At 41.6% G+C, this 13,344-nt stretch overlaps 1 protein-coding gene across 2 annotated transcripts; it reads left to right on the plus strand.

The window, feature by feature from the left end:
* The first annotated feature begins 377 nt into the window (after window positions 1–377).
* On the plus strand, window positions 378–11,966 carry LOC6501400 (protein obstructor-E). Of its 2 annotated transcripts, none has more exons than XM_014911537.3 (5): window positions 378–603; window positions 6,425–6,634; window positions 6,699–6,887; window positions 6,951–7,161; window positions 11,224–11,966. In XM_014911537.3, the coding sequence occupies exons 1-5, from the start codon at window positions 561–563 to the stop codon at window positions 11,276–11,278; spliced, it is 708 nt and encodes a 235-aa protein (XP_014767023.1). In that variant the 5' UTR covers window positions 378–560; the 3' UTR covers window positions 11,279–11,966. The 2 variants fall into 2 exon arrangements, with proteins under 2 accessions (XP_014767023.1, XP_001955179.1); XM_001955143.4 differs by lacking the exon at window positions 11,224–11,966 and adding an exon at window positions 7,523–8,012.
* Window positions 11,967–13,344: the final 1,378 nt, after the last annotated feature.

The raw sequence follows: 13,344 nt of genomic DNA on the forward strand, positions 1-13,344 counted from the left end.
AAAATAAAAACAGGGTACATAAAAATAATAAAGAAAAGGAAAAATGCAAAGCGCGGGCAGCGCGGCAGATCAATTGACAAATGGTTTGGGCCACAACAATAGACGTCGACGCCAACGCTAACGCCAGCGCTGGCGTTGACGGTGGCAGCGGCAGCAACTGCGGCTGAGACAGCGCTGTCGGCGCTAATACCGCCTGCTGCATACAAAACAAGTCGAAAAAGTGAGAGAGAGTGAAAGAGAGAGGCAGCGGCTACTTGGCCATACCGAAAAATGGCTGCTACGAATATACCGTTGCAATGTCGCTGTCTCAGCGGCCATCTGCGCCGGCGTCGCTGCCACGGCCGGCGTCGGATTGTTCGCGACGTCGCGCATGCGCAGCGGTATAAAAAGCTCCCGCGCCAACAGGCAGCCACACATACTCCAAGTCGTCGGTACCAGCGGGTTTTTGAGCCGAGTTTTCAGTTTCAGTTTTTTCAAGTGCGGTTCCGTCTCACGGCCCCTTAAAAGTTATAACAATTAATAGCAACAACAAGCTATAACGCACACAAATCGCTCGCAAAATGAAGAAGTTTCTCGTCGTGTTTGTAGCATTATTCGGAGCCGGTATGTATCTTTAGCTAGCTAAGTGAAATTCAACAGTCCACAGTCCAGAAATCCAGCACTTGCTCCAACTCCAGCTCCAAATCCAAATCCAATTTCAAATAAAAATTCAAATTTCAAATGAGAGAGGAAAGGAAAAAGAAAACCACTTTTCCGCTTGCGCAACATGAAGGACACTTGAGTGTTGTGTTGAAAAGTTAGTGTGCAAAAATCGAGAGTGTGCTTGTGCAACGACGAGTAAATCAACTATCACTGCTCCACTTTTACCTGGCATCAAAATCGAAGCGAAGCTCGCAATCGAAGTCGAAATCAAAATCGAAGTCGTAGTCGAAGTCCAAGTCGATGAGCTAGGCCGGAGGGAAATGTAATTGAGCAAGTTGGCCCAACCCAGGCACGTTAGCTTGCATTTTCCACACAAACAGGCCGAAGCCAACACATTAGATGCATTTTCGATGTGGCACTCAGTACCTGCATCCGTATCTGTATCTCTGCCTGTAGATGTATCTGCGCATCTATTGGTGCGGTTCGATTTCATTACCTCATCGACGCCGCCTTAAAAAGCTGGGAGAAGTTACAACAGCTATGTACGATCGTCTGGCTCCGTTGCAGCTCGATTTTGCAACCGATCTGTGGCTGTGTTGTAAGCGATATTTAGATTTGAGCTGCAGAGCGGCCGAGCTGCAGGTTATCTAATCCCAGGCGGTTACGAAACTGGAGCGCCAACCACTCCGTTTCGGATTTCTGCTTAAATTTCAATTCCAACTACCCCAAAGAGGTGTGGCAACTAATCAAAAAATACAAGCAACAAAAATTTGGCAAATCACTGGCCAGTGCCGAATTCTGACATTGACATTGAAATGCTTTTTAGATTAACGCTACAAAGATGCTTAATGGATGGGATGGTGGGCTAGGCTGGGGAATCTTAACTACGCAATGTCTGAAGCCGCTCCCAAAACCCGTTCTCTTTTTTGGTTATTCAACTTAAAATATTTTCGCAAATTGCGTGCCTGCGTTTCTGCTGCCAATTCGTGCATGGCCGCAAAAGCAATTTTGCTGCTCAATATTTAATTACGAGCAATTTCAGAGTTATTAAAGTTAACAACGGGCCGAAACATAAATGTTTTAATGGGCCCATGTCGATGCAAAGCCGCCGAGCATTGTCAAGTTCAAGTTGGCATTAATTATGCAATGGCACTTGCTCATTTGTTCGCCAGCCACTTGGCTGTTTACTTGTTCGTTTGTGTTCGGCTTGAATGCCGGAATTTAATGTTGGCCAATGGCCACTAAATTCCGGCTAAATCTCGGGGGTCGAAAAAGTTACAACAAGCATGCTAATCACAGCTATAAACAATTTAAGCGTTCCAAAGATTTCCGAAAAACGAGAAAACAGGAGCCGCACACAATAAATTTCCGCATTTTGTTGCGACTTTTGATTATTTCTTTTTTCCTTGCGGCTTGGTATAGAAAACTAACACCAAACCGCAGCTGCAAAAAAAGAATGTGGCAAAAGACATACAAAATAAATTTTGCTATTTTCTATTGCCACACAGCAGGCACACAAACAGCGGCAACAGCAGCAAGTCACGCTTGAAAAGTTTTTATTTTGTGGCAACAAAATCAAATGAAAAGGGCCTTAGTCGACATGCAACTGATGGGAGGGACGGGTGGTCCTGTTGGCATTGTATAGGTTGCATTAGGGCACACACACAGCCATACAAGCTGGCTATCTATGCTGATTTATGGCCAACAGCAGGAAAAGCCAACACAACGCTTTTAAAACTCAATTTGCATGCCACTTTTGGCGGGGCACGCGAGGCATTGCAAATCAATTTTCCCAAAAAGCGGCATCGGCGATGCGTTAAATTTGAAAAAATCATATCTATTCAATGGTAAATATATGTAAAGGGGCTAAGTTGCATTCTTGGTCTAAACGGATTTATTGCTCAATCTGTGACAAGTCGAAACTATTGGAGATGGCGATGCCTTGAGCCAAAGCTTTGACGCACAGACACTTCAGCACTGAGGAAAAAAGCCATAAAGATGATGATTGAATGGCGGTAACAGCATGACCATTCTTCTGAGAATATTAATACCTTTTTCTCACTGCAACTCCCAACTCAACAACTATCGAACAAATAGACAAACAATAGACAAAACAATTCAAACGCAGATTAACCCACATACGGTGCATGCCGGCAACAATGTAGGTAAATATTTAAATATCATTACGATGTTGTCGGCGCGCCGTATGCAAAAACTGTTTTTGGAAGACGCCAACAGAAACGGCAACAGCAACATTTAGCGGAAATGCTCGAGTGCTGTTGTTGCCGGGTAAATACCAAGCAGGCCAAAAGGCTCCCCAACGAAACGTGCTTAAATGTCAGCAATTTTCTTGATTTATACGGCGGCAATGCCTTGGCAGACAACAATGCAAACAACGATAAAAATAACACCACCAGCCATCGGAGAGCCACAGTAACAGGCCAGAAAATTTGCCACCGCAAATGATAGATACATACTTGTACTTTTCCCCCAACAAGTGCCACACAAAAACAAGCAACCTGAGATTGCAACAGCAGGAGCTAGGAACGATTATGAGTTGGAGGTCCTTCTGGACATGTTAGCTGCCACGTCGAAAGCCCATGCCCAGGTCATTGCTCCCGACCATTTGATACTCGTATTTATGGGCTGACAACTGAGCTGGAATTTGTCACCATTTGTCATGATACAAAGCAGAGTTGGATTCAAAGCAGTATTGATAAGGAATGCAGGCAGAGAAACCAGCCCGAAAAATATACTTTTCCCTAGATGGGAGGGGGGCCAGCTCAATCTCAGTCTCAGGGTGTTTGCATCTAATTACAAAATACGGCAATGAATTATTGAAAACGCATATGCAATTTGAAAATTTGCTAACGCATTCATTTGTTAATTTCAAATTATGAATTTATTTGCATTACTGTATTTGCATCTTGACAGTGTCTGTCAGTTAAGTGAAACATAAATTAATTCCATTATATCGGGTTTTTGCCACATCCTCTAGGCCGCTTAATAAAGTTTGTAATTTGTGCGAGTGGTCTGTGTACATTTTTGGTTAATTAAATGATTATGTTAATGGACGAGCGGATGTACAAATGATAAACAGCTATTGGTACAGCGACTGGGGGTCAGTCAGATTGCAATGGTGTGCAATCAACCAATAAGACCAATACAAATGTCGGTTGAACTGTTAAAATGTCAATAAAAATGTATTGTTTTATTTAAATGCGCATAAACAGACTCACAGCTCATACAACACATACATATGAACATAGACACCGCCCATCCGCATTGTTTGCACCAAAGGAGCAAAAAATGTAATTAAGCTCGCAGAGCTGATAGATAAAACAATTATGGCCAAACAGTAAATTAAATAACATACAACACCAGGCAATCAGTCTAACTAGCTTATAAATAATTCCCTGGCTCACGTGGTCGGTCGGCATTATCCGTATACGAGTATTGCACTGGCATGCCGGCCAAACTATTTATTTCCAAGGTGTGCCGCTCCGTGCCGGGCGGCATGGCCGGCATGGTCGAGAACAAAAGACACCCAGATTTCAGGCTTCAGTCCACAGACCCCAGACTTCGGAGTGGGTTAGTAGTTGGTCTAGAATCTGAATCTGACCGAACCGGTTTTTAATCGAGAATGTGGGCTAGTCTGGGTATTGCTTTCGTTTTCGTTCGCTAGCCAGAAGTTTCTGGCTGGTTCTTGCGGTTTTCTACGTCAATTTGGATGTTATGTCATGTCCACAGAACCTCAACTCTGGTTAAATAATGGGCAAGTGGCGCGTGATGTGATCGAAAGGCATTATAGTTCGCAGAAATCTATTTTAAATTAATTGCATACAAGAATCCGTTGAATGAGTCATTGAAACTCTTTGATTTCATTAAATTTCTGGTTAAAAGCGCTCAATTAAATTATCCCCTTCTCTACATTAATGTGAGAAAATTGAAAGTTTAAGATTACACCCATAGTTTCCTTGTTTGCTTACTGCAACATTAGGCTTGGCGAAATATAGCACATACGCACTGTGAGCCAGGTGCCTAAGTAATTGCTCGGAAAACATGTGGCGACAAAGCACACACAGTGCACACAGCACAGTAAGTGCACAATCAGCATGTGTCTGTGTGCGAAGGCATTAGGGTTGCGGTCCATTCCTGCGGCTGCAACAATGGCAACAGTGCCAGATTGCACTTTTTCCGCACAGTTGCAGGTGCAACGGTCGCGTTGGCACAACAAAGTTATTATAACCCGGTGAATGTTAGCTGAGCTGGCTGGCTAAGTGCTCGGGAATGGCTGTGCTCCATCCATGAAGTGCCCTGCTAATTGATGTCACAGACTGCCCAGCCAGCCCCCACCGCCACAAGATAACCATAACAATAAACGGTAATAAATTGGAATTCCTCGAATTTATTAAGTCCGTCAAACGGGCCAGCTGCGATATTAAAGCCAAATTTAAATCAAAATTCGAACAAACTGCGTAATTAAAAAAATTACAATAACAAATTCAAAGCGCAGATCGAATAAACAGAAATGTTGTTTTTGCGTTTCGAAAATGGCTAAATGACTGACTAAGCCAACCATCATATTGGCTATTCGGGTACAGTATATGAAAATAAATTTGTATCTCAGCACTGCGATTATTCCGTAAAAATAAATACGCAGCGAAAATTGATGTTTTTAATTAAACTCCACATATAATTTTACCAATGGCAACGTTTTGATTCAGTATCGCATACTTGGGCGATTGGAAACTGCATCACTGAATGAATGAATGCATCTAAAATTTTATATTTGATTAGTTTACACACAAACAAATGAAAATTGCATGATGTTTATGCTGGCTCCCTAGCCAGTTCATTCAGTTGATTTTTCAGTATAGTAGAGGTAGAGCCCACGGCTTAGGCAATCGATGCGCACTTCTGATTGAACATTCAACATTGGAAATGAAACGTGACCGCAACTCTGTGGCTTTGCAATTAGATTATCACACATGGGGCTCCCGGCGGGGAGCGAGTTATTTTGTTCATTTTGCGAGGAATTCCTTTCAATGCCAACTTACACGTGGGTAATTATTTTTTGACTGCTGCCATTTGATTTTCCATTCCAAATATATTGAAAGTGCGTTCTAGTGCCGACAAATACCGCATTAGTTAGTTGTATAAATGCAATTTAGTTCGTTACGCTTTGTGGTTGCACTGAGTTCGGATGCCGCACAAACAGCGAAAAAAAAAAAAACATGGGAGGTCACAAGGAGATGGAGATGAAGCTGAAGCTGGAGTTGGAGGGGGAATAAGTCCTTGGTGTCAGGTTTCAGGTGCTTCAACTCTCTGTGGCAGGTTTCGGTGTAATTTCATACCCGAAAAACGAGAGAGAGGACCAAGGAAAAACACAGAACACGAAACAAAAGTAAATGCAGTTGGCCCTGAGCTGTCAGCGATCCGTGTGTGTCTGCCTGTGCTGAAAGTTGTCTTCGAGATTTATTGGCAACCGTCGTCTCTCCGTCAGACATCAGACTTTTTAAAGTGAATGCCTTTTGGGCAAGATGACAAATGGCCGTGCCCAGCGTCATCATCATCGTCGTCTTTGTCGTCCGCTCCCTGCCGTCATAATAAGAAAACTCAGCTTCACGAATACGTGTATATCTGTATCTCCATCTGCTTGGCTTGAGACTATGCGGGATTCCTTACTTTGTCTCTTATATTTTTCTGCAATGTGTAAAAGGGGCAATATACATTTAAATTTAGTAACTAACTAACCTAATAATTTGTATTTGTTTTTCAGCTGTGGCCCAAAGTAGCTTTAAATGCCCTGATGATTTCGGATTCTATCCACATGATACATCCTGTGACAAATATTGGAAGTGCGACAATGGCGTCTCTGAGCTGAAGACCTGTGGTAATGGTCTGGCCTTCGATGCCACAGACACCAAATACCTCACCGAGAACTGCGACTATCTGCACAATGTTGACTGCGGTGATCGCACAGAGTTGGGTAAGTGCTTAAAATCACATACAGCCGTAGATCAAGATATTAATATTGAAATATTCCATTTCAGAGCCCCCAATCACCACTCCCCACTGCGCCCGCCTTTACGGCATCTTCCCCGATGAGAACAAGTGCGACGTGTTCTGGAACTGTTGGAACGGCGAGCCCTCCAGGTACCAGTGCTCTCCCGGATTGGCCTACGATCGCGATGCCCGCGTCTGCATGTGGGCCGATCAGGTTCCAGAGTGCAAGAACGAAGGTATGTCTTGGAAGTTCTTTATATAATTTACTTGGACTATATCATTTACCCTCCTTCTTGCAGAGGTTGCCAACGGATTCTCCTGCCCTGCCGCCGGTGAGCTGGCCAACGCTGGCTCTTTCTCGCGTCACGCCCACCCCGAAGACTGCCGCAAGTACTACATCTGCCTGGAGGGCGTGGCCCGCGAGTACGGCTGCCCCATCGGCACAGTTTTCAAGATTGGTGACAGCGATGGCACTGGAAACTGCGAGGATCCCGAGGATGTTCCCGGATGGTGAGTTTAAAACCCTTTTTTTGTGTTTTTTGTCTTGACTGGCACCTGATTTTGATATGCTTTGCACGCAAAAGAGTTCATAGCCGAAACAGCTTAAAGAGAATTAGGAGGTCGAGGTTACAATACCAAAATAAAGAAAACTTAATTATTTCTTTAGTTAGATCTGTAGAATCCAGATGATGACATCTTAATTCTTGCAACGCTTTCACCACTAAGCACCCAGAACTACAGAAAACACTCCTCTCATACACTCTATACTCTCACTATCCACTGTCCACTTAATACATATCGCATCTCACATATCCATTGCTCTGCCCTTTTCTGACATATCTCTTTACCTTGGTCCCATTTACAATTACAGCGAGGACTACTACGGCGATCTGGATTTGAAGAGCATCCGCAAGAGCGAGCTTCTAGCTGGATTGAACAGTGAAGGTCGCACTAAGGGCGCGCCCAAAACCAAAGCTGCCTCTTCCTCATAAACATAATAAATTCAACTACAACAACAAACTACAACTTTAACAACAATAACTAAACAACAAAAACAGAAACTACAACTACAACAAGAACCCCAACAAAAACAAAACAACAAGATCAATCAACTCAGATCCCTAGTTCCCAACCATCCTGCCAAAATCCTATCACATCACAAAAAGAAATTGAAAATACTCAGCCAGCATCAAATCCTAATTCGAAACGCATCAAAAACTGTATCTCTGCCATTTTCGTACTTCTCAGTTGACTTCCGTACTGTGTTTCTAATTTATAAATCTTTCTCGTTTCGTCTGAGTCAACCTGTTGCTATCTCTTTGTGTTTCCGTTTTCCAAAAACCTTGATTAACAAATATGAAGACATATCAAAATTTCCACGCAAATTTGGGCTCGCAGAAAATGACACAAAATTTTGTAAACGAAATTAGAGAAGAACATCGAAGAATGATAGAAATCGTTCAAAATGAAGCGTAAATTTTAGAGATTTGTACATTTAAGTGATCCTTGTTTATAAGCTTATAATTTTATTTTATACATAAAAAAAAGAAAAACAAAAATATATAAACAAAAAAAAAAAACAAACTTCTTTTCATCCTCACTTTTAAATCACCTAACTTCTTAACTTTTTATCATTTTAAAGAGCCCTTCAGTCGCGAAAGTTTTGGGGAAATAGAATTTTCCGTAAATTATTTATAATTTGTGGTATGTCTGTGTGTGCGGATGCTGAACGTTTTCCCAATTTTTTTTTTCCTGACTTGTCGTTAGAGTCTGTAAATAATAAGTAAACATGAAACTTTCGCAACGCCAGCCATATTTGCCGCAAATGAAAAGTTGGCTGGCATTTCGTAACGACCAGGAAGTCTTTGCCATCGTTGCCATCGCTGACGTCTTTTCAAATGCACAAGAACTTTGTTAATTATTCATTAGATTCTATAAACAAAAACGCGATACAAAAACTTTAAATGAATTTTCAAATTATCAACACAATTGCAGGCAGAACCAGAAACACATACACAGGAGTCGGGGGTCTAAGGAAAAAGGGAAATGGAACAGGGGCAGAAAAGGGAAAAGAAGGGGAAGGGCACGGCTTGGGCAGTGGCACCTCGGTAAAGGCGAAGGGAGGCTCCCCAGTTATGGGGCTTAAAATAGGGTAGGGCTTCGCCTTTGCCTTCACTAACTCATAAAAGCCGATAACTTTAACTTTTCGCCTAGCACAGAGCGAAAATATTAAAGTTAATGAAGAATTTTTGTTTTTTAAATAGTAGAGTAAAATATATTAATCTATAAACTAATAAATATTGTAAGATACATTTTTAAATAATTATAATTTGTTTATTATGTGCAGAAAAATGTCTGCCTTTTTTGTTGTTGTGTGGGTGAACCTGTGCTTGTGCGCATTTATGGCTAGCACTCACACAGACGCACACTGAAAAAAGTTTTAAAACTAATTAAATAAAAATTATAAAACTATACAAACTCAAGGCACAAGTTGGGCGGCTAAAGGACATTTTCTCCTGGCTCGGCTGGGGGTATGTGTATACACTCGTAGTATGTATGGCTTTTTGTGTGTCGAATAAGCTCTTTTTGGCATAGAAAGCCGCGTAAAGAGCTCTTGGAATTTTTGGGGCAAATGTGAGCATAAAGTCGCCTGCATCCATTCAGTTTGATGTTGTTCCTGGCTCAGCTCTTAATGCCTTTCCTGCACCCTGTCCTTGCTCCAGGGAACACAGGGAACCACATACTAACCGCTGGATGTCATCTTTTACTTTAATATATTTTGGAATGCTCTCTGGCTGCCTTTGTTGCTGCTGGTGCATGGCAGTTAAGTGGAGCAAGTAAGCAATCTTCAATTAAAAGTTGCTTCCAGCAACTAGACTCTCCGCTGCTGGCTGCATGTCCTGCTTATTTTTGCGGCCAACTGAGGTTAGCTGAATACAAAAACAACAAGATCGCAGCTTGGCAAACGTAACATACATGAATGCGTTGTACAAAAAAAATAGTTTAACTTACCTTATGCACTTATTGGACTACTGATGGGGCTCATTTTTTTTCTTAAACACTTCTATAGTATTTTATTAAAAGTTTATTTTCTGTGACTTTAAAGTAACTTGGCAGCTGCCACTTACCAAGCGGGATGACATTTCTCTAGCAAACCAAACCGACTCCAGTTAGAGTAATGAAAACTAACTCCTGATGGATACCTCGCTACTACCTCCATCCTTCTCCTAGAACTGTCCTGGCAATGAAATCCTTTTAACATTTGACTCTAATTAATTTTAATGATGATATAAACGCACAGAAAGAACATAAAACTTGAGAGCAGGTTAGCTTGCTGCGGCAAAAGTTATGAGCTGACCACTGCTTGTCAATATATATTATATAAGGAACGTAGGGCGGGCAGCTCTAATCCAGAGCTGCTAAAAAAAAAATTAGAAAAGTAAATAAAGGAAAAACAATTTTGGTCCACTAAACAAGAGCCATATTTTGCAGCTTACCCCCCATGACAGCCACTGCCCTTAGAATCATGAATCGCTCCTTCATCTGGACGGCGAATAAGCCGCAACATTTATGGTGCTGACTTCTCAACAAGAACCCAGTACTGTCCTTGGTTTTTGGTCAATTCCATTTAATTTAATTTAATAGCCTTGCGCTTTTTGTCATTCGCTGCCCAGATCCCCACATACAGCGCCCATTTTATATGAAGCCAAGTTAACTGTCACTGAAAAAAAAGCATGCCAGTGGTAAAAGTTTCTTTGACATATGTGAAATTTATTTCATGTTGTCCGTCAGAGGATTTTTGAAATTTTATTTCTCCTCGAAACTATTTTTATTTGAAAAGTAGGAAAATTTGTGATACAGTTTTCTTCAAGTGTGATATAGTAACAGGACATGCATGTCCTGGCAGCGAGAGGCGTGCTCCAGCTCATCGCCATCGCACTTGTCCTTGTTGCCTGCGCTTTAAAGGCAATTTGTTGTTCGCTGATAATGTTGTTATTGCGGCCAGAAGGCAGCAGCCAAACCAGCTAGCGTCTTTTAATCCTTGACGTCCTGTTGCTTTACGCTCCTCCGCTCCTTCCACCGCCCGATGCCTGTTTGTGCTATTCCATTTTATCTGGCCAGGCCACAAATCCTTGTGTGCGGGGGGCAGCGACTCGTGTCCACAGTGCTCGTAACAGGATTTTAACTATATTATTTTTAATTACGGTTTTAATAAATATTTCCTTTGTCAATTTACAACACAAACCGGCAGTCGGGCCGCAACAAAAACCCAGTCCTAAGGGAAAAATGAAACAGAAGTTAGTCGCAGAAAGATAAGATCCCTTTGCGGTGCCTAATCAAATTCTGTCGACTTGTCAACCAAGTCCTCAAACTCACATCCCAAAAAATTCTTACAAATATAGCACATGCATGGCATAAATTCCACAGAGCGTGACTGTCAGAAGACAAAACAATTTAATTAAACAAATCAGAGCCAGGCCAAGGAAAGCTCTAAAAACGAAATTTCACTTTGAATGCTATTTAACAAGGAATTTTTATTTATTTAATACTTCCCGTTTCTCCTTTTTACAGCGAGGATTACTATGGCGATGTAGACCTGAAGGCTTTGAAAAAATTGGGCTATTAAAAATACATATACAAACACACACAACAAACACACCCACGTACACAGGAAACACACTGAAATACAAAATTTAAGTCATGGCAGTTTGAGGGCCGAAAGTCAATGCAGGATGGCAAGAGGCGAGGTGGCCAAGGAGCCAAAGGATGGAGAAGAATCAGAAGGAAACCACAATAACAGTGGGCTTAAAATGCTTGCCACACACGGAGACACACACTCACACAAACACAGACACCAAGCATAAAGTATAGAGTATGCACACGAAATACATAAGAATCGTACAGTTGACTTTAAAGACTGAGCACAGAATAACCCCCCCAATAACAACCCGATGGAAAATAGTCGAAAGTGGATCGCAACCTCTTTAAGCGAAATCGCCGGGCCGTGAAGTCAATTACGATTGTCCTGGATCGAAGTTATGGAATGTACCAGTTGGCTTTATGCCTCACCGAGTTTCTAAGAAACCTTTGACGAGGCGGTGGCGAATTTCGCGGAATTCTATGGTTACCACAGTGGCCACAAAAGTCAAATTTAACTTATTTAACGAAATACTCAAGAAACCGCATCCGCAAAGCATAAGCATATCTCAATTACTCCCTCTTTTCTCCCAAAAAACTTCAATGTATATACAGTTTAAGTTTTAAGTTAACAACTATGTAAAGGCGAAATAAATTAAATGTTTTTGCGAATAAAATATAAAGCATTTTTCCCTCTTGGTATCAGTGTCAAGCCTGGCAAGTATTTTCATCATATATTGGAAAAGATTGGATAGCCTCTGCCTGCGTATATTTTAATCAGTTGAGTAAAGCCCGGATTTTTCATTTGGCAGATGGCCAAGGGCCTCTTGGCCACAATTTACTAGACATTGTAGCCATATACGGCTGACCGCAAAACAGAACACGCATACGCACTGTTTGCCAAGCAAATAGCAGCAAAATGCCTTAAACCAAAAAACAAGTAAATAAACAAAGGCCGGCAACAAAATTGATAATTATTGAGGACTCGGCTTGGAGCGGAAAGCTGCCAGCTGCATACTGCTAGTTGCAAGTATCTGCCAGTCGACAATGGCTGGTGTTGCACTCAAAGGGGAAGGGGTGTGGCAAAGGGCAAGCTCTAACGACGCACAAGTGTAACATTAGCCTATGAAAAGATTGAAAAGCAGCAGCAGCACAAAGGGGGTTCCATGTTGCATGTTGCAGCGGGAAGACATGCTGTTGCATGTTAATTGAAATCAATAAGTGGAACACAACCAACCATTGCCCCCCGCCTGGCTATCGAGAAGTATCTGTGTACCATTGTGTGAGTTCCTATGTGTGTGTATATTGCTGCGTTTGGGTGAGTGTGAGTGTGGTCACAATGGCGGACAGGCGCCAGGACCAGCAAGAACAACAACTGCATCGGCATCGGCATCGGCATCGACAACAGCAGTGGCAACAACAACAACACAATGGTTAGTTATCGAAGTAAATGTGGTAAAGTAAATTATTTGCCCAACGGCTAATGACAATGGCAATGGAAACTACAACAACATACTATAACAACAATACAACCAGCTCTCACATATCCTTTTTTATTTATTATTTAGGCAGATGGCAGTTGCATTTTTCCCATTGCCAGCTGCTGCTACATTAGTTGTGGACTCGGCCAGACGTAAATTATGCATTGTTATTTTTAGAATATTTCTACAGGCACTATACCTCATGCAGAAAGAAAAAATGTGTAGAAAACTCAATAAAATTGTGAATATTTTCAGGAATATAAGTTTTTATATTTTAAAATCTTACAATTAATAGGAATTCCTATTCCATAGGAAAAAGATATAATCTCCAAAAAAAACAATCTTTACAAATCCTAAAGAACATTTTTGTCTTTTTTAAAACTTTTAATAAATTAAAAACGCATATTTTTACAGTGCTTGGCATAAATGTATAGAGCCAAGGCAATTTGAAAAATTGAATACATTTTTTCCCTTGGACTAGTATCCTTTTCGTTTCGATCCTGTTGTGTCCTGTCCCGTCTTGCCTGGCTTCTAGACCGACTTTTCCTGGCCAGCGACGTGATGGCAATTACTC

The sequence above is a fragment of the Drosophila ananassae genome, chromosome 2L (assembly GCF_017639315.1).
Source record: "Drosophila ananassae strain 14024-0371.13 chromosome 2L, ASM1763931v2, whole genome shotgun sequence".
Classification (NCBI taxonomy): Eukaryota; Metazoa; Arthropoda; class Insecta; order Diptera; family Drosophilidae; genus Drosophila; species Drosophila ananassae.

Bases quoted from the DNA above. Each gene is read 5' to 3' on its own strand.
- LOC6501400 (XM_001955143.4), top strand. From the start codon at position 561: ATGAAGAAGTTTCTCGTCGTGTTTGTAGCATTATTCGGAGCCG. The intron at 604-6,424 runs GTATGTATCTTT...TTTGTTTTTCAG, and splicing joins TGTAGCATTATTCGGAGCCG to CTGTGGCCCAAAGTAGCTTT. The intron at 6,635-6,698 runs GTAAGTGCTTAA...ATTCCATTTCAG, and splicing joins CGGTGATCGCACAGAGTTGG to AGCCCCCAATCACCACTCCC.